This window comes from Berghia stephanieae, chromosome 3, assembly GCF_034508935.2.
Source record: "Berghia stephanieae isolate SIO BIC M18660-M18661 chromosome 3, UCSD_Bste_1.3, whole genome shotgun sequence".
Lineage (NCBI taxonomy): Eukaryota > Metazoa > Mollusca > Gastropoda > Nudibranchia > Aeolidiidae > Berghia > Berghia stephanieae.
Genome location: NC_088362.1, coordinates 60,643,419 through 60,664,973, shown reverse-complemented (window position 1 = coordinate 60,664,973; position 21,555 = coordinate 60,643,419). Strand labels below are relative to the sequence as shown.

General features: G+C 34.7%; 1 protein-coding gene across 2 annotated transcripts in view; it reads right to left on the bottom strand.

Moving 5' to 3' along the window:
• Positions 1-14,225: 14,225 nt before the first annotated feature.
• LOC144968116 (putative E3 ubiquitin-protein ligase HECTD4) overlaps positions 14,226-21,555 on the bottom strand; it is a 101,049-nt gene continuing 93,719 nt past the window's right edge. For both annotated transcript variants that reach the window (XM_078906116.1, XM_078906117.1), the window contains 3 exons: positions 20,964-21,159; positions 18,834-19,053; positions 14,226-17,380 (listed from right to left, as the gene is read on the bottom strand). In XM_078906116.1, the coding sequence (XP_078762242.1) occupies positions 17,244-17,380; positions 18,834-19,053; positions 20,964-21,159 (553 nt within the window). In that variant the 3' untranslated portion in view covers positions 14,226-17,243. The remainder of the gene's footprint in view (positions 17,381-18,833; positions 19,054-20,963; positions 21,160-21,555) is intronic.

Sequence of the window (21,555 nt, the reverse complement as noted above, 5' to 3'; positions counted from 1 at the left end):
TTGTGTTCTTTTTCTAATTCCATTGAGTGTCCGCTGGTAGAGCCCAGGTAGTTCCATGTCTTCTGGTTCTATGGTGTAGACAGTTTGAAAGAACGAGTTCAGGACTTCCGCCTTTTCGATATTAGTGTTAGTTTTTGATCCATCAGATTTTGTAAGATCTGCAATGTTTGTTGAAGCCCAGACATTTCAGATCACCACCCAGTATTTTTTAAGATCAATGTCCGTGTCCCAATTTCAAATCGGCGTAGGTACAGTCCGCTATAGAAAAACGAAAGACATAAATCACACCAAATTACTAGACCAAATTCGGCAGTTGGACATCAATAATAACGTTATGAATACACACGGCGTCGCAGAGAAATTAGATCTCATCTCCATTGGGGCCATTGGATCGAATGGTGCCAGGCACCACACCAATCTTTTAAAAATCATTAACAGCGTAATTTAATTAAAAATAAAACTGAGAAGTTTTAACTCCACTGTCTTTCGCCAACTCGCCAACAACATACTGCCTTTTTAGTCTCCACTCTATCCAAGATTCCGATTCGCGCACTGCGCCGACTCGTGTGTTGGTGACATCACTGCGCGACTTAGTGACTGAATCAACACCGTGGTGCAAAGCAATCCAAGCTCCAGTTAATGCTCTATCCATTAGTATCGCTACAGCTGATTGAGCGAGAAACTGGCTCGAATTATACTATCTTCAAATAGCGGAAAACCCCTTGACTTGTGCCAGGATCTGAGAGCTCCACCGTTGGACTGGGGGGGGGGGGTGCGCCAATGTTGCACCATTTACGTCATAATTAGGGTAACTTCGGCCATCCAAATTATTACATTAACTGTCAAAAACACTGATCATTGTCAAGTTTATTTGTAAGCAGCAAAGAAAAACAACATAAAACTGTAAAATATGACATCAAAATCCCCCCCCCCCCCACCTCTTTTTCACGATTATTGAATAAAGTAATTCTTTGCAACCAAGCATTGTGGACGAATTTACTAACATTTTTCCTGCTTGTAGTGTCGAGTTGATGGTTACGTGTGTATGAGTGTTTATTTGTGTGTGTGCGTGTGTATCTGTGTGTTTGTGCGTGTGTATTTGTGTCAGTCAGAGAAAGAAAGCAAAGATTGTCAACAGTTATACTTTGGTGTGTTTTTTTTTTTATTTCTTAAGTACTTAAGTGGAGTGATTTTTTTCTTTGTGATGCTTTCAGATCTGAATCTAACTTTTATTTGTGCAATCATTAATCGTATTCCACTGATTTCCATTATTTGAGATATACTTTGAAGTTTTGTTTTGTTAAGCAATGACTTGCAATGAATCAAATTGACTCTTTACTTCACCGACCGTTTGGGAGATTGACACTAGATGACAAATTAGAAATAAAAAGACTAGTTCCTCACCAACCAACTGATTTTGAATTAACACAGGTGTGGAAATCTCGAAAACGCTCTTTTTCAGTGACATGGTATGACAGACATGAATGGCTCACAGTTAGTTTAGAAAAAAAAACGTTTCTTTTGTTTTTATTGTCTACTTTTTACAGATACAATAAACACTGACAAATCATGGACATCTATAGGCTATAGTGACCTTAACCACTTCCATCGTATTTCTTGACCTCCTGAACGATGTTTTAGCACCCTTAAAAGAGTGAAAATTCCTTGCGAAATTCAATGAAACAGGAGCGGTTAAATTCGTTAATGATTCTGTCAATTCACAAAGATGAAATAGATGCCATTCCAGATGTCAATAAACAAATTATAAAAAGATTTGCAGAGATGAAACATCGCCGTGCAGATTTTCTTTACAAGTACTAAAAGTAAGTAATTTCTGTCATAGTTTTTTTTTTTTCTCTTTTGATTTACATTTATCTCATATTGATTGCATTATCTACCAAATCCAATCCTTTAAATGGTGGACAAAGAATAATTTCAAAGACCTTTTCACACGGGACTTGTATCTCAGTGTTGTGGCTTGTTTTCATGAATTATTTGTTTTTGTGAGTTTTGTCCACTCGTAGAAACCATCGACCCTCCCCCCACCTTTCCAAAAAAGAGAGTTTTTAACATGTGCTCTCTCCTCTTAATCGTGTTCACTGTAGTTTTAGATTTTTTTTTCTTCTTCTTATCATGGCACCACCATATGCCGTCAATACGCCACGCCGCTGTCCATATCACTCAATAATTGTCTGAAAAATCATGCGCCCCTGAAATCCAGAACGATCGTCCTAAGACCAAGTTCCAAATGGTTCACTGCTGAAATCCGAAAGGTCAAACATGACAGACGTCATAAGGAACGTCTTTGGCGTAAGTCTGGACTTGAAATTCACAAGCAAATGTATAAAAAAAGCCAAAAATTATACCAATCGACTAATAGTCAGTACCAAGCGGCAATATGTGAAGGACACTCTGATAAAAAGCAAACTTGACTCGGAAAAGCTTTATAATACTGTCAAAGAAATGATCACACCATCGAATACAAATAATCTACCCACAAATACATCTCCAAAAGAACTCTGTGACAAATTCAACACCTTTTTCATTGAGAAAATTTCCAACATCCGACAGGAACTAGACAACGACAGCCCCACAAAACTACATCCCAGCACGACATCACGAGTTGAAACAACAAGCATGACTTCACAAATTAACACAACAGTAATGACAAGGCACGTGACATCGCCTGGAAGATCAACATCAACGGAAGAGACACTACAGGAGGACACAACATTTACCTGCACGACACGACCAACTAAATCTATGAACACCCGTTATATGTTAACGTCGTTTGAACCCGTAACAATAGAGGAAGTTAAAAATATTTTGTCAGATATGCCTAATAAATCATGCCCGCTATATAAAACACCAACTTGGCTAATAAAATCATGTTCAAAGTATCTTGTTCCAGCAATTGCATCTATCGTAAAATGAATATATGCCTTGGTTAGACCCCTGAAGAAAAAAGCAAATCTTGACTGCAATGAATTAAATAATTTTCGACCTGTGTCAAATTTAAATTTCATTTCAAAATTAATCGAAAAAGTCGTTACTGCTCATATTATTAACCATCTAGAGACGAATGCCTTAAATGTTAAATTTCAATCTGCCTACAAAGCCTCCCATAGCACGGAAACGGCATTACTTAATTTTTAATGATATTGTAAATGATATAGAAAATAAAAGTGCTGCGATGTTTGTTTTACTAGTCGGTAATTATAGAAAACCATGTATCAACTCCATCCATATTAACGTGTGGAGTACCTCAGGGATCTATTCTCTGCCCCCTCCATTTTACAATGTATACTGCTCCCCTTTCTCGTATGTTATCCACTTTTCCCATTGATTTTCATTTTTATGCTGATGACACTCAGCTGTATACAAAACTCAATAATGATTCAGAGCTGTCATCAGTAGCTGTTATGGAAAATTGCATTGCTAACATAAAGGATTGGATGAAACTAAACAAACTTAAATTTAATGATGACAAGGCGGAAATGATAATTTTTGGAAATAGGTATCAAGTCTCAAAAATATCTACAAATAAGATACTAGTGGGTGAAAATGCTATTCCTAGTTCTTGTGTGAGAAATCTTGGGGTGTATTTAGATCAAGGGTTATCCATGGAAGGTCATGTTAAAAAATATGCCAATGTTGTAATTATCACATTAGAAACATTGGAAGAATCAGACATTATATTGATGAACATATTACAAAGATGCTTGTTAATTCGTTTATTACTAGCAGATTAGATTATTGCAATTCCCTTCTCATTGGTTGTCAAAGTAGATTCATTCATCAACTACAAAAAAATCAAAATAAAGCGGCTAGACTTATAAAATTAACGAAAAAAAAGAGAACATATAACACCAGTTCTCCAGGAAATCCATTGGCTTCCTGTGAAATATAGGATAGAATTTAAGATATTGTGCTATGTTTTTAGATGTCTGGATGGATTGGCACCTGAATATTTACAGGAACTGATTAAAAAATATGAACCCATTCGAAATTTAAGATCATCTCAGTCCCAACTTCTACAAGTTACCACCTCAAAATCCACTTTCGGTGAGAAAGCCTTTTCATTCATAGCTCCATGTCTATGCAACGCACTTAGTCCTCGGACAAAGTCTTGTGAAAATTTATCATCTTTCAGGAAATGTCTGAAGATTGAGTTGTTCCGCGAGGCTTATTTTTCATAAAATAGATGTTGCTTAGACTTTGTTTTTTTGTATGCATGCTTAGTATGTATCATGTAGTGTCGTGATTTTTTTTATTTTGTTGTTTTTAAATATTTTTATTTTTATTATGTAAAGCGCCGCAGAGCACGATTAACGTGGATGTTTAGGCGCTATATAAATTCATTATTTACTATTTACTATTACTATTTGTTTTAGTTTTTAGTTTTGCTTGAGACGTAAGACCAGAATGTCGTTGGGTTGTCTTTTGATTGGGCTGTTATTTTCTTATCTAGCTTTCTCCGCTGTTTGCAACATTCTCTTTTTACTTCATTTCTGGCTTTTTTCCGCTTCTTTAATAATGCTATCACTTGCATGTGCGTGTTTCCTTCTAATTAATTCCTTGAGTTCTTTGCACATCCATTTCTTATTATTTGCTAATTTTAGGTTTAGCTTTTGGGACATGTTTCTCTACTAAATAGTCAATGAAACCTTTGAATTTTTCCCATGCAGAGTTTATATCTAGATGGTAAAGTTCACTATACCAGTCTATGTCCAGGTGTTGCGAAACAATTCCTCCATTAGAGTGTCTAAATATTGTGGTACCTACTCACTAACTCACTTTCAAATTGTGACATGAAACATTGTTGGTGCATTGCACAATGCAATCATGCATGACAAAGTAAGGATGATGGCATATTTGGAAAGAAGCATCGTTGTCATCGCCATCATCATCATCATCATCATCATCATCATCATCATCACCATCATCTTCAACATCATCATCATTATCATTATCATATCATCATCACCATGATTATCATCATCATCATCCTCATCATCATCATCATTATCACCATCATAATAAGTATAATTTTGTCAAACTTATCTCGAATCAAATGAAGCAAAAATTGATCGCATTGCTAAAATTCCCCTCCGAAATTGAAGACAGTCTTGCAACAACCATACGACAAAGAAAGTGGAAATGGATTGGACACACCCTGAGAAGAGACCCATCCATCACAAAGAACCCCCAAGGCCAGTGGGGGGGGGGGGGGGCAAAACAGGTTGTAGCCAGAGACCGCCCCATATCGGAGGTCCTTGGTAGACGCCCTATGCTCCAGATGTGGCTGGATAACATCAAAGAATGGACAGGATTGACGCTGTATGAGATGACAGAACCTAAATGGTGGCAACGTGTTGTCAAGGCTGCATCTCCCAAGCCGACGACCATCCGGTATGGGAAATAAGTTAGTAAATGAGTGAGTGAGTGGGTGGGTGTCGTCAGGTGTTGCGAACATGATGATGATGACGATTATGACAACTAAATAACCCGGGACTCATCCTATAAGATAATAGTAAAAATGCATCTATATTAATCGATGCATTCTGGATGGGGTTCCTGGCCTCCCATAGTGGGCAGGAAGGCAATTACTGTGTCTTCTATCCTCCTACATCTGTTTTCCAACATGCTTTCTGTCATTGTCTTGGAATGGGAAGATTTGGATTTGTCCAGGCCCTCTCTAGCTGAGAGGGAGACAGTCAACTGTATAGATAGTTTTGGGAGATGATATTTTTGTCTTGTAAAGTATCTCTCTGTTGTGCACTGTATTATGTTATGTTTACATATCATATATGATTTGTAAACATTTGAGTGTATCCCTCTTAGTTCTAGTGTTTGGGTGAGACTTTTTGGTGATCTCAAACTAAGCACTTTGATAGTGTGCTCTTGGAATCTACATATTATATTTCCTATTTGAACCAATTCCCCTTTGTCTTACCTTTTCTTCAGTGCTTTAACTGTAATTCTAAAACTTTTTACTATCCCATTTTCTTCCTTTTTACTGGCGCTGATATGACCTTAATGTGCTGCAAGCGCCGTAAAACCCTTCAAAACAAACAAAACAAAACAAACAAAAAAAAAAGATTTTTTTAAAATTGATGCATTGCGTTTATCCAATAAGCTCATAACATCCGCTAGCGGGACAAAACGTATTACCATATAAAACTATGTGTAACCTTGAACGTATATAGTGAATGAATGAATGATAATGATTTAATATCTTATTATATATGGAGTTATTTTACGAAGTCGAAAAGCATTTTGTTAATCAATACGATAGAAATTGAGTTCAAATTTTATTCACCACTTGATACATAAATTTTAGTTGATAGAATTATCATTACGTTCATTGAACGGGCAGCTATTCTTGTTATACACTCACTCACTCACTCACTTATTCCCAATGATGGATTGTGCGGCTATGTGGTCTAGTGGTATGACACTCGTTTTCGGATCGGAAGGTCCTGGGTTCGAGCCTCGCTCGGCGCATAGTTGAGTCCTTGGAGAAGGATCTTTACTCACATTCTCTCATCATACTCAGGTGTAGAAAGTAGTACCTGGCCGTAAACAGCGTTGAATCTGTCCGAAAAAAAATAAAGTTAATATTGCCTAAAAGGCGTCATGTCCCGTCCTACGTGTTAAATGTTGCTGTTGGCCAGGGACCCCTTGTAAAGCGCTTGAGCACGTTTAGTGGATATTGCTCTGTATAAAAGCTCCATTTTTATAAATAATAAAACTCCTAAGATATGATAGGCCTATTATTCTGCTTTACTCTAAAAATATTACATTTTACAATATTTGGCCGAGAAAAATCGTTCTTCAAATATTGATCGATTTAAATGACCTTCATTTTGTCAAAAACTCTTAAACCCGGGACTTCCGAGTCGGAAGTGTCGGGTTTGAGAGTTTTTGACAATATGAAAGTCATTTAAATCGATCAATATTTGAAGGATGAATTTTCTGTCCAAAACTTGTTAAAAAGTGTTTTTTTTCAGAGTACAACATTCTAGTCACCGAAGCATAAAAATTTGTTCATATCCCCGACAAGCCGAGTCGTATCATTACAACCCACTGAAGGGTTGTGGACGACGTATACTTATTTACAGGTCTGATAACCCAAATTGTTATGGAGCCCACCATTCATTGTTGTAAAGGAAAGACTCCCAAACCAACGTAAAATAGTCTTCATTACAACAATGTTACAAAACGAGTCCATTAATTACGTTCGGTTATCAGACCTTTAAATATGTGTACCTAGATTGTGGAGATAAAGATCAAAATAAAGCCATGCAAATGGTGTATTGGGCCGAAGAAAATAAAATCCCCTTTTTATTATTCTCTCCAACGCCGAGGCTGATTTTTTAAAGAAACAGAATGCCTCCCTCTATGACGTAGATATCTGAATAAAACTACAAACCTTATCGTTTTTACCAAGAGAGAAGTAGCTGATCCGAATCGAGTTCCACGAAGACCAAGTTGTTAGTGCTCTCTACAGTAGGAGTCCATTTCGGTGAGGGTGCTTATAGAAGGAACGAAATTGGCGTCACTCAGCTCTTTGTTATTGTTATTACACAGCCATTTTAATGATTAGTTCTCACTTAAATTATAGATAGAATGAAGTTGACGTCACTCAGCTCTTTGTTATTGTTTTTAGACAGTCGTTTTAATTATTTAAAAAAATAAAAAATAAAATAAAGGATGCCCTTTCGCAACGTCACCATAAAATATCGTCGCCTGGGCAATCCATGAAGGAATATAGATAATCCCTCAAACAAGATGTCTGGTGACAACAGGAATCACCCGTATTGTCCAAAGTGAGCAAATTGGGGGTTGATAATCTTGCCCGAGGAAAAAAACGAAAGTGCCTGAAGCTGGGCTTGAACCTGGGACCTTCCTGATCACAAAGCCTTAACCACTCGGCCAATTCGCCCCCGCCCCTCTTTTTTTTTTTTTGGATTAGTTCTTACCTAAATTATATCAGAGTATAAACGTTTAAGGTTATACATAAGTTTGTTTGTTGGTACGTCATATCCGGCTGGCGGATGTTGTATTTTACCTAAACGTATATCATCAATACAGGGGAAAAATTATGAAATTAAAATTCTGTCTCGCACCCGAAACATGCATAATAATATAATAATAATATAGTCGAATCGCGCCTGTAGTAGTAGTAGTAGTAGTAGTAGTAGTAGTAGTAGTAGTAGTAGTAGTAGAAGTAGTAGTAGTAGTAGTAGTAGTAGAGTAGTAGTAGTAGTAGTAGTAGTAGTAGTAGTAGTAGTAGTAGTAGTAGTAGTAGTAGTAGTAGTAGTAGTAGTAGTAGTAGTAGTAGTAGTAGTAGTAGCAGTAATAGTAGTAGTAGTAGTGGTAAGATTTAAATTTGGTTTCAAATAAAATCCATTACTGCGTCTGTAAAGGGCCTTGATTATTTCCACGAACTACCCATGGACAAGCAAAACATTTCGCGGAACTTATCGAAAGCTTTATGACGGGTGAAATCATCCATGTCGAAATGGGATCCAAGCGTGACATTTTTGGTAAGGGGAATCTATAGGTCTGATCCCTCCATTCCTTCTTCAATTTCTACTACTAGCGCTTGTGCTAATAATAATATGTACTACTGCTACTACCACTCTTACTACTACTACTTCTACTACTACTACTACTACTACTACTACTACTACCACTCGTACTACTACTACTACTACTACTACTACTACTACTACTACTACTACTACTATTACTACAACAACAACAACAACAACTGCTACTACTACTTCAACTACAGCTATCATTATCATTGCTACTACTACTACTACTACTACTACTACTACTACTACTACTATTACTACTACTACTGCTGCTGCTGTTGCTACTACTGTTGCTACTACTACTACTACTACTACTACTACTACTACTACTACTACTTCTACTACTACTACTACTACTACTACTACTACTACTACTACTACTACTACTACTAAAATAAATAATTCTACCACTACTACTTTACTACTTACTACTACAACTACTACGACGACGACGACTACGACTACTATTATTATTATTATTATTATTATTATTATTATTATTATTATTATTATTATTATTATTATTATTATCAATACGGCTAATACTACCACTACTACTACAACTACTACTACTACTAATCCAACAAAGAGGAATACACTCAAATGCTTACATTATACATTTAAAATAACATAATACATAACAGAGAGATGATTTACAAGGAAAAAAATATCATCTTCCAAAACAATAACTATGCATTTGACTGTTTCCCTCCCAGCTAGGACTCCGGCCAGGGCCAGGACAAAACCAAGTAATCTCATTCCAAGACAGAGACAGAAAGCATGTTGGAAAACAGATATAAGGGGATAGAAGACACAGTATGTACCTCCCTGCCAGCTATGGGAGGTCAGGATCCCCACCCAGTTGCAACACATTTAGGTCATATCAGCGCCAGTAAAAAGGAAGAAAATGGGATAGTAAAAAGTTCTAGAATTACAATTAAAGCACCCAAGAGAAAGTAAGACAAAGGGGAATTGGGAACAAATAGGGATCAGATGTAGATTCCAAGAGCATACCATCAATGAACTTAGTCTGAGATCACCTATGAGTCTTACCAGACACAAGCACAAGATCCAACAAAGAGGAATACACTCAAATGCTTACATTTCATTATACATTAAAAATAACAAATATAATACTACATAACAGAGAGATGATTTACAAGGAAAAAAATATCATCTCCCAAAACAATAACTATGTATTTTCCCAGACAAGGACTCCGGCCAGGGTCGGGACAAAACCAGGCAATCTCATACCAAGACAAAGAGAGAAAGCATGTTGGAAAACAGATATAAGGGGATAGAAGACACGGTATGTACCTCCCTGCCCACTGTGGAGGTAGGGAACACCACCCAGAACCCAAAATATTGATATTTTGTTGTTCTTAAAGAAATGATTTGAAGGGTTTTACAGCGCTTGAGACAAATTTAGATCATTTCAGCGCCAGTAAAAATATAGAAAATTGGATAGGTTTTAAAAAAAAAAAAATCTAGATTTATTAAAAGCGAAGGAGAATAAGTGACAAGGAGGAATGGTTCAGATAGGGAACAGATGTAGATTTCAAGAGCACACTATCAGTGTACTTAGTTTGAGAGCACCTAAAATTCTCATCCAGACACTAGCACGGGATCCCACCAAGAGAAATACATACAAAACAAGATATTCAAAACTAAAAAAGTATTACAGTACATTAGCAAAGAGAAAGATGACTTACAAGAATAAAAAATCATCCCCCAAAACTAATAATATACATTTGACTGTTTCTCTCTCGGCCAAGGACTCCGGTCAGGACAAACTAAGTAATCTCATTCCAAGACAAAAATAGAAAGAAACTGGGAAAAACAGATGTGGGACATAGCAGAAACAGCAAGTGACCTCCCGCCCACCATGGGAGGACAAAAGAGACCCAACCCAGGTAGATATTATAACTACTTTCCACAATGTAATTTGGACGAAAAGAATGAAGAAATACTGTATTATTTAAGTTTTAATATTGTTGTCACATGAAAAGCACAAAGATAACACTTATTCACAACTATAGTATTTTAAGGATTATGTAATAATAATAATAATAATAATAATAATAATAATAATAATAAACAGTATAATAATAATAATAAAAATAACAACAACAACAACAACAACAACAACAACAACAACAACAACAACAACAACAACAACAACAACAAATAATAATAATAATAATAATAATAATAATAATAATAATAATAATAATAATAATAATAATAATAATAATAATAATAATAATAATAATAATAATAATAATAATAATAATAATAATAATAATAATTTACAGAGGTGATTATAACACTGTTTTAGCTCCACTAAAATGTTCACCAAAGTAAACCAATGATGTGATAATAGTTAATCAGATTGGGCCATTAAAGGTAGGGCCCAATTCATATGGGATTTCAATATCTGCTACTCCGGAGATGAAAACTGCTTACTTGTTTTATCGTTTTCTTTCTATCCCTTCTTGTTAAAAAACAAAACAAATCCAAAACAAATAGCAGTGGTTTCAGTTTCATTCAATGTTGTAAAATGCCATACTATTGAAATGATGAGTTCATGATTGTCTGTCTTCATATTGAGAGTGTTGGTTTCCACCAATAATTTGACATTGTACAGTACTCACAGCATTAAAGTATGCTCTTGGTAAAAGCCGAAAAGTGTGCTAGAATCTGAGCGTGCCAAAATCCAATGCTCAGGAGAGGTATTCTAGTACGCTCCTAGGAGAAGTCAAAAAGCATGTAAAAAATCCAAGCGTTCCGAAATCCAATGCTCATGAGGTGAGAGGTATTCTAGTATGCTCTTAGAAGTCAAAAAGCATGTAAAAAATCCAAGCGTTCCGAAATCCAATGCTCATGAGGTGAGAGGTATTCTAGTATGCTCTTAGAAGTCAAAAAGCATGTAAAAATCCAAGCGTGCCAAAATACAAAGCTCATGAGAGGCAACACATACATTCATTTATCCAGCTCTAGTGGGTCTATTGCTCTATAGAACGTGTTGAAATCCAGCATGCTAGAATCCTGCAAGTACTGTACATACTAACTGGAGCAACTACTGCAAAGACAAATGAGAAATAAAACGAGCATTCCATTGTCTATACTTAAAATAACAATGTAAAATTGAATGGAAGCTTCAATTTAATTTAATAAACGAAAACAGATTATGTGGACGTTTCGGGTTTCCCCATCATCAACAAAACGCAATGAATGAAACACTACAGACAAATGAGATATGTGAGAAAGGTGTTGTTAACAACATTATTCTCACACGTCTCATTCGTATGCAGTGTTTCATTCATCGTGTTTCGTTGATAAAGGGGAAACCTGAAACATCCACATTATCTGTTTCCGTTTACTAAATTGAAGTTTACATTCAATTTCACGTTGCTATTTATTTCTTTGAGCTTCAAGCAGCAACATTTACATTTACTATACTATGCAAATCTGAAAGCTTCACAATCTCAAAGATTTTAGGGGTCAAATTTCCATCAGTACATTGGTTTATACAAGATTGCTCATAATATTATCATATTCAATTGCTTCAAAAGTAAAATGAGATGTACATTGTCCTATATATTTGCATTTTAAATAAAGACAAACAAACAATAAGACACGGGCTATAATTCTGGATCAAGCCCTACACATTAAGCTCAACAGGATAGCAGCAAGTATGCGAGACGGGAATCAAGTTCTTCAACCAGATTTTTTAATCTCAGCTGTCTTGTCCACTCGCATCTGCCTCGTATAACCTTTAAACCAGTTAACTGCTGTAGGCTACTTTGGAAAAACACAGATTTTCAAATTTGGCCAGAAAACTGGTCCTTCAAATATTGATCAATTTAAATGACCCTCATCTTGGTAAAAATTCTCAAACTGGGACATTTCTGCCAGATCTATTGCTGTTTAGATCAAAATCTTGACTTCATCAAGGATCGATTTCGTCTCCTTTGCTTGTGAAGTGAGTGCTCTACCAACTGAGCAACTGGGGACTCCCTGCAGTAACAATGATGTAACATAGACAAAACATTTGAAGTAAAGAATACAAGCAAAATTCAATTATTATTTTCAAAAGATTTAAGAAACAAAAAAAAAAAAAAAAAAAAAAAACTTAACTGACTTTCTCTAAAAGAAATTTTAATCAATTTCATATAGCCACACTGTAGCTCTTCATTTTTTCTTTCCCCGTTGGTTTAGATAAATTAGATTTTGAAGTTATACACACTCTTATCACCACATGCACATAAATAACTTTACAAAATGTACAATCCAGTTATAGAGACAAAGGACTTGGTTGTAATTTACACGTATTATCCATCTATTTTTTTAATATTTATTATTTTATATGTACAAAAATAATTATTTGTTTATTTATTGCATTATATGTACACGGATAACCTCAGTATTGTACAAAGATTGTTGCCATAGCAAGGACAAAAAGACAATAATCGTAACAGCATTGAAAGGCGCATAAAGCATAATAAATCAAATTCTTATTGTGAAGAGTGCTTTTAGTATTAATTAATAAACAAAAATGAATATAACAACTTCAAAATAGAACAAAATACCAAACGCGGAACGTTTTGGGCTCAAAACTTGTCTTCAGCCAACGATCAAAAAAATAAAACCCAATGAAAATGTAACTACATTACTACAAACCAGATCAATGACAGAGAAATATTCAGTATGTCCTTTCTGTATTTTTTTTGTGTTTGTTTTTTGAGGGTTTTACAGCGCTTGCAACACATTAAGGTCACATCAGTGCCAGTAAAAAGGAAGAAAATGGGACAGTAAAAAGTTCTACAATTACAATTAAAGTACCCAAGAAAAGGGAAAACAATGGGAAATGGTTCAAATAGGAAAAAGGTGTAGATTCCAAGAGCACACTATTGAAGTACACCTAAAAGTCTCATCCAGACACAAGCACTGGCCCCCCACTGAGAGGAACACACTCAAATGTTTACAAATCATATATAATACGTAAACAAAACATATATTACAGTGCGTAACAGAGAGATGATTTACAAGGAAAGAAATATCATCTCCCAAAACCATACATTTGACTGTTTCCCTCTCAGCCAGGGTATCCGCCAGGGCCAGGACAAAACTAAGTGATCCCATTCCAAGACAAAGACAGAAAGCAAGTTGGAAAACAGATATAGGGGAATAGAAGACACAGTAAGTGCCTCCCTGCCCATTAAGGGAGGTCAGGAACCCCACCCAGGCCTTTTCATTGAAATATGTCGTTGGTTGAAGAAGGGTTTTGAGTCCAATTAGTTCCCTGTTTCGTATTTTTGTTCTTTTTTTTTTTGAAGTTGTTATATTCATTTTTGTTTATTACGTTTTACAGTCCACAGCTTCTAGCAGCTTAGTATCACTTTGACTTTCATTACCAATCAGTTTTTTGCTCTGGGAGATTAATAACAAGAAATGAAGTGAGTAGAGATCTCTCAAAGGGCAACAGAGAATAAAAACTTTGGGGTATTGGGGATTTGAACCCACGACCCAGCGGTTACGACAAATCTGCCTGGCCACATACATATTTTACACTTTCCATCATTTAATAATTCTTAGAAGAACTAGAATAACTCAAAATCAGGGATTCTTTCGTTTAATGTGGAGAGAATTCAAGATTTAAAAAAATATAAAACACCTGTGAAGTCAAGTAAAGTGAAAAAAAAAAAAACAAAAACAAAGAAAAAGAAAAATCTCAATTCTCATTGTGAGTAAAGAAAACAACACTTAAAACTAATGTGCAAATAATAATAAAATCATAATGCTGATAATAATATGTTTTGTAAATTACCACCACATCAAAGATGAAACTTGAGGAGTTGAAAAGAATGGAATGAACAATTTTGAAATAGACGTGAGAAAAAAACAAAAAAATAAAATAATATATATATATAAAATAATGCCTAATTAACCGATCCAACATTCATAGAATGTATTTTATTTTACAGTCTTTCAGACAAGACTGTAATAGCATTAGTCCTATTATTACTTGCTTCTCTTTTAACAATATTAACCATAAACTGCCCATATATTGATTTGTTTATCTTAATAACACAAAACCACTTTCAAATTGAATTTTCTGTAACATTGACTTGTTCTGATTGGGGCAACAGGCCAATTAAAAATTAAAACTTTGAAAAAGAAGCTTGAAAACTGAAACATGTAAAAGTAAATTTGAAAAAAACAACAAATAAATAACAAAACAAAACAAATGAAAAAAAGTCAAACCAACCCAGTCAATATGGCGATAATATAAAGTTAATTATGCAAATGAGTTGTTAAATAAATTAACTCGTTGGGGTAAAATTAAACCCTAAGCATTATAAAGTGGTTGTTTATATTTAAAAGCGTAACAACGCTGGCATTTGTCAGGTCGTGTCATTAGTAGTAGTAGTAGTAGCCTTCTTCACAGGCTGTCCTAAATTATCATCCGAACCAATTCATCATTTTTTTGTCTTTGTGAACACAAATCTATATTCATGGGCTTGTAAGTCTGTACAATTCATATACAGATTCAGAAATTCAGGCTTTGTTCACTACAGGACAAAAAAAACCCAAAAAGAAATGAAAGAGAGAGCAAAATTAGGAGATAAACGTGGCAAGAGTGAACATCCCTGGCCCACAATGATCGTTGTAGATCCCAACCTGTAGCACACAAAATCTGACAATGACCTCGAATAAAAAAATACACAAAATATTTTAAAACCAGAAATGCCATTTCTCTATCAATAAAACGATAAGATTTTTCAACATTGAATTCATATAACAATGAAATATAATAACATTGAAATCTTATTTCAAATGCTTTGTTCTGTCCTGTAAAATAATATTATTGAGACATCCATCATATTGAAAGTTTGCACACCATGAGAAAGACCAAAAAAAAATAAAACCCGAATATCTATCATAAAGCATAAACATGAAACTTAGCACGCAGTAATTGCCCTTTCAAAATGCATGCATTGAAAAATGCGAAAACTATTGTGGTTGCCACTATAAAATAAAATTTATGATAATGCCTGTGGTCATCATAGTAAGAATAATGAAACTGATGACAATGAGTATGACGATGACAAGGATGATGATGATGATGATGATGTTGATGATGATGATGATGATGATGATGAAAATCACATCGCAGGGTCATGGTATTTCATTTACAGACTAAGAGGGTTAAACTAAAATCAATATGACAAGACGTCTCAAAACCCAAACAAGAAAGTCATTTTCATCCAATGAAAGCGAGTGAAAATGGAAATAATTAAAAACCAAATTATAAACACAATATGTATTAACAAAAAATATGAAGGAAGACACAAAAGATAACAACAAATTAAAAAGTTTATGAAATTAGCAAAATTGATGAATTAAAATTTAAAAACCCAAAGTCAATCACAATCACTTTTTAGCGGTAGCAATTGTAATATCGATGAATTTATCATATTATAGAATAAACGATTTTTAAAAAAGAAATAATTAACCATCAGTATCAGTATGAGCACATTATATGAAATGTTTAATAATTCTTATTATAAAGAGAGCAATGATGTAACAAATAATACAAATACTAAATCATATAAACATATATATAAAAAAAATTGATAAACTGAATTCTAATAAATTGTAAAATAATTCATTGATATTTCGTTTTTTCTAAAAGACACTGCAATTATAATTAAATATGAGTTAAAAACATTATAAATTGATGAAATGACAATTCAATAACTCGCAGGTCCATTCTGTCTTGGTATTCAATAATAAAAAAAAACTGCCCCATGGACTTAATAAGCAAGTGTTATTACAGTTTAAAGCATTTACATTGTACAATACAGTCACTCATATAAAATAGGTTTTTGATTTTTCTACTATTATTTCTATTCGAGTCATTAATATATACTTTTGAATCCAATTACAAACAGAAACAAGCTATTCAGCTTTGAATGAAAATAATAGCCATAAAGTTAAAAATAGGCAGTGCAATTACTTATCACCAAGTGAAAACCACTTTGATTATTGGTGTCAGTATATTTGTGATGTCATGTCTCTGATTGCAAAATATAACTTCCACTTTAAACATTAAAAAATTCAAATATCTTATGAAATTCATAAATAGTAGATACAACGTGTTTATGAAGGATGGCAATGATTGACATTTATTTCAAATGCTAAAACAACGAAATCTCCATGTTGTAAAACCTCATTTTGTTCTTGATATGTCATCAACTTTAAATAGTAAGACTGTCGCGGGAGTGTGTTAAAAAAATATTAAGTTAAAAAATATTTGATGCTGGATAATCAACATTGATCTAAAATTTTTAATCTTTTCAATTAACACATTGTCGTTAAAGCAAATACCAGAAAGCTACAGAGAACAATACCAAAAGAAAAGATAAAATCTAGCCTTATATCTAACATCTTCATTTTACAAAGCTCAAATTTAAGATAATTATTTGATTATTGGATTCAAATTGTATGAAGAAAAATATTCAAAAATGTTTGTTTTTTTAAACCGAAGATATGAATAAACGTTTGTTTTTTAAAAAAGACATGAAATACATTTTGGTGCGTTTAAAAAAAAAAAAAAAATTTTGAGTTGATTCATCCACTGAGGGGATCTTCCCGACAATTGATGGCGTAGAGAAGTTTCTGCAGCATCACTTCATAACTGGAATACTGCGGTAATTTCACCATGAACATGCAGGTCTCCACACGGATGTATCGAGAATCAGGGGGACCTGTGCGTGTGCATGGGGGGATGGGGGGAGTGAACAAAGATTAAATAACTGCTCTTTAAAATGTCAAAGTAATATTCACTACGCAAGCTACAATCTACTGGAAAATATATGGGGATGATAACAGTTCAATTACAAGAAAAATATTACATTATAGAAAAAGGGTACCTTACACGGCATCATTAACGACACAGGTGAGAATATAATCTTTCTTAGAAGAGTTACAAAAACCAAACCTAAAACAATATGATATAGACCTAATGGATTAAAAAAAATAATAATAAATCTTGTGGTTGTTTATTTCCACCAAATTTTCATGTGGAATTTGTACTTTAATTCTTAGATCCATAACATTCATTATTTCAACTTTTAATTTTAAACAGAAACTTAAAGCCCTTACAAGACTGTCCAGGTTTTAGCAAATGGTTATACTTGTACCATTTTCACACACACAAATTGTGAAGAATTATAAAGGCCATTAGGGGGTCCCAACAGCTCTGTTGGTAGAGCATTCACTTCACCATCAAAGGGACTGAGATCGATCTCGGGTGCAGTCGAGATTAGCAGTGAATGGGTAGCTGGGTCCCTTGGATCTCATGGAAAGTACTTTTTGATACACTAGTGTCCTATCCAAAAGATAACAAGTAATGGCTGTTGTCCATTTCACGCTATAGAAACCGGGCTAAACTCCAGCTCCACGGGCCCAATGGCTCTGAAGGACGACTTATTTTACTTTTACTGGTAACATTTGAAACACTCACACACACAAAAAAAAATTGTGAAGAATTATAATGACCATCTAGTTTTTATCAGTTCTCCTGATTTCAGTACTGACAAAGAGAGTAACCTTGTCCATACTTTGTTGTTAAGACGCGGTTCTTGCTATTTTTAGGTCATGCCATGAGTTGAGTTATTAAACAAGGTTCATCTTATCTAATCTTATTGAACTTTATCACTCTTATCTTATTATTCTCTTTTATTTCTGGATCATTGGTCAATATTGAAGCAATCAAGCTAATTATAACTAGCATTAAAACAAAAATGAATATAAAAGCTTCAAAACAGAGCAAAATACCAAGCACGGAACTGCGACTTCCTCTCCCACTCTCTGATTGACATTTCATATAAAATAGGAATGTTTCACCTATGTGGTCTGGTGGTATGAGACTCACCTTCGGATTGAAAGGTCCCGAGTTCGAGCAGCACATAGTCGAGTCCTCAGGAAAGGCCCTTTACTCACACTCTCTCAGGTTACTCAGGTGTAAAATGAGTACCTGGCCATTAACAGCATTGTGGAACTCTGGTGGAATAATAATTGTAACATCGCCTAACAGGCATCACGTCATCAAGTGTTGCTGTTGGCTTGTAAAGCGCTTTGAGCATGTTTAGTGGATATTGCCCTCTTTAAAAGCTCAAGTTTGTTTTGTGAATAATGTTTTACAAGTAATTGACATACCAGAGCCATCAGGAGGTGCAATTTTCATTGGGTATGGGGGGACATGAGCGGAGTCTGGCCCTCCCTCTTGGCAAGGACACATCTGTGGTATTCTCTCCTGGTTGCATGCAAACTTGACAAATCGTGCCAATTCCTCTTGGCTGAGGGACTCCAAAGCTGCCCAGAAATGCTCTATGTGAGGATCGGACTCGACCAGTCCTACTTGGTACATGGTGTGAGCCTGTAAGGGAAATAGTTAATTTTTTAAGGGTTTTATGATGCTTGCGAAACGTTTAGGTTATTTCAGAGCCAGTAGAAAGGAAGAAAATGGGATAGTCAAGAAAGTTATAGATTTACAACTGAAAGCACGCAACAAAAAGTAAGACAAAGGGGGGAAGGGTTGAAATAGAGAACAGATGTAGATTTCAAGAGTGCACTATCAGTGTACTGAGTTTAAGATCACCTAAAAGTCTCATCCAGATACAAACACAAGTCCCCACTATGAGGAATACACTCAAATGTTTAAAAACAATATATATAACCACAAACAGAAAAAATGTGACTACATAATATAAAGATGATTTACAAGGGAAAAAATAGCATCTCCCAAAACTAAAACTATACATTTGACTGCTTCCCTTCTCGTCAAGGACTCTGGCCAGGACTAAGACAAATCTAAGTAATCCAATTTCAAGGTAAAGACAGAAAGCAACTTGGAAAACAGATATAAGGGGGTAGAAGTCACAGTGTGACCTCCTGCCCACCATGGGAGGTCAAAGACCCCACCCAAGGAGGAGAAATAGAGCAAAGATCAATCGACTTTCGTTACATTGTATCACTAACCTTCACCTTACCAACCAGAACTGAATAAATGTGTGTGAAAGGTGCCAGATAATGCAAGAAAGAAAAATACAAGAAAAAAAACATCCTAAAAGAGAAGAGTTACAAAAAACCAAACCTAAAACATAATGATATAGACCAGCCTAGGAAAATTCTAACATTTGTTCCGATACTACCAACAGTTTTCTCAGCCTATTTCTTTTGTACATCACAAAATTTATAGAAAAGTGTCTATTATATTTCTAACTCAAATTTTTACGTGTCAGTATCAATAATTAACAAGTAATGTTTTTGTTGTTTTTTTCATTTATCAACTTTTCACATTCCCCTTCATGTTATCATTTTTGTTAATAAGGTTACCATTATTTTGAAAACTTTTTACATTGCTGACATTTATAAAGTGGAAAATTAATTATGTTGTTTTGTATGATTAACTTTGCATTCAAAATTGATCTTATCCTATCTATCAATTATGAAGGTATTAAAATTACTGCAGTGTACAAAATAAAAATTGAAAAATTGAGTATGACAGCAAGAAAGAGAAAAACATGAAAAAAAAAAAATACACTCCAAAAAAATGAACTCTTGATTGCATCACAAAACACAAACAATGAACATGAGAGGATGAGGACTAAGACATTACAAGTAGATGTGTTTTTATTTTTGAAAATTTCAAACTCAATTTATTACACCAGTACCTGCACCCTAATCTGTCACTCGCCCAGACCTGCCAACTTGAAAATTTGAAAATTCGTAATTTTTAGGAGATAAAAAAAGTTGTTGTTAAAGTTAGTTTTATAGATCAACAATTTACCCTCAAAAGAATTAAATAACACATCAAAATCCATAAAATTATGTAGTCTGGCAACAACTTGCCTTTTCAATAATGACTGAAAAATGCTCATGAAGTTCTGAAATTGGAGCCGAAATTTCGAAAATTTACGAATTTTTCATAGTAGTAGGGATGTCTGCTTGCACGGTTCTACTACTTTCTTACCGTGCAGCTATGTGGTCTAGTGGTATGACACTCGCTTTCAGATCGGAAGGTCGTGAGTTTGAGCCTAGCTCGGCGCATAGTTGAGTCCTTGGAAGAGGCTCTTTACTCACATTCTCTCACCGTAATCAGGTGTAAAATGAGTACCTGGCCGTCAACAGCATTGTCTCTGTCGAAAAAGCTGTAATATCGCCAAACAGGTGTCATGTCTCGTTCTACATGTTACGTGTTGCTGTTCGTCAGGGACGTTTGTAAAAACGCTTTGAGCACGTTTAGTGGATATTGCACTATATAAAAGCCCAAGTTTTATTTTTTACCTTGAGGAAGTCCAGACTGATGTGAGTCCGTCCACTCGTCCTCATTTCCAAATCCCAGGGGGTCATCAGACTGAGCACCTGACTGGGAACCACGCTAGACATGCCGGCGCAGACGGCCTGCATTCGCCAGGGACAGGTTAATTCTCGCATGCGGAGATCTTTGATTGCGTTCATGTACTCCTGTCTGTGGTTCCAGCTGGAGGATGGTTTAATATACCAATAATACCAACAACCAAGACAATGACAACAATAATAATTAAAATAATAATAATAATAATAATAATAATAATAATAATAATAATAATAATAATAATAAAATGAACTTAATGATATTATACCATCTAACTTTACAGCTATAGAACATAAAAGAAATATCTCCCAATAAATTTCAAAGCATGTCAAAATCTGCTGCTATTAAAGAACTCAGAACATGAGAGGACAGCTGGACAAGATTGCATCGTAAATGAATTCATAATCAATGCCCCAATACAAGTAAAAATGTTCCTATTAGCAGTATTCAATAATATCATGGATCTTCAATTCTTTCCAACATGATGGAAGTCTGGAATCATAACACTAGTGTAGAAGAAAG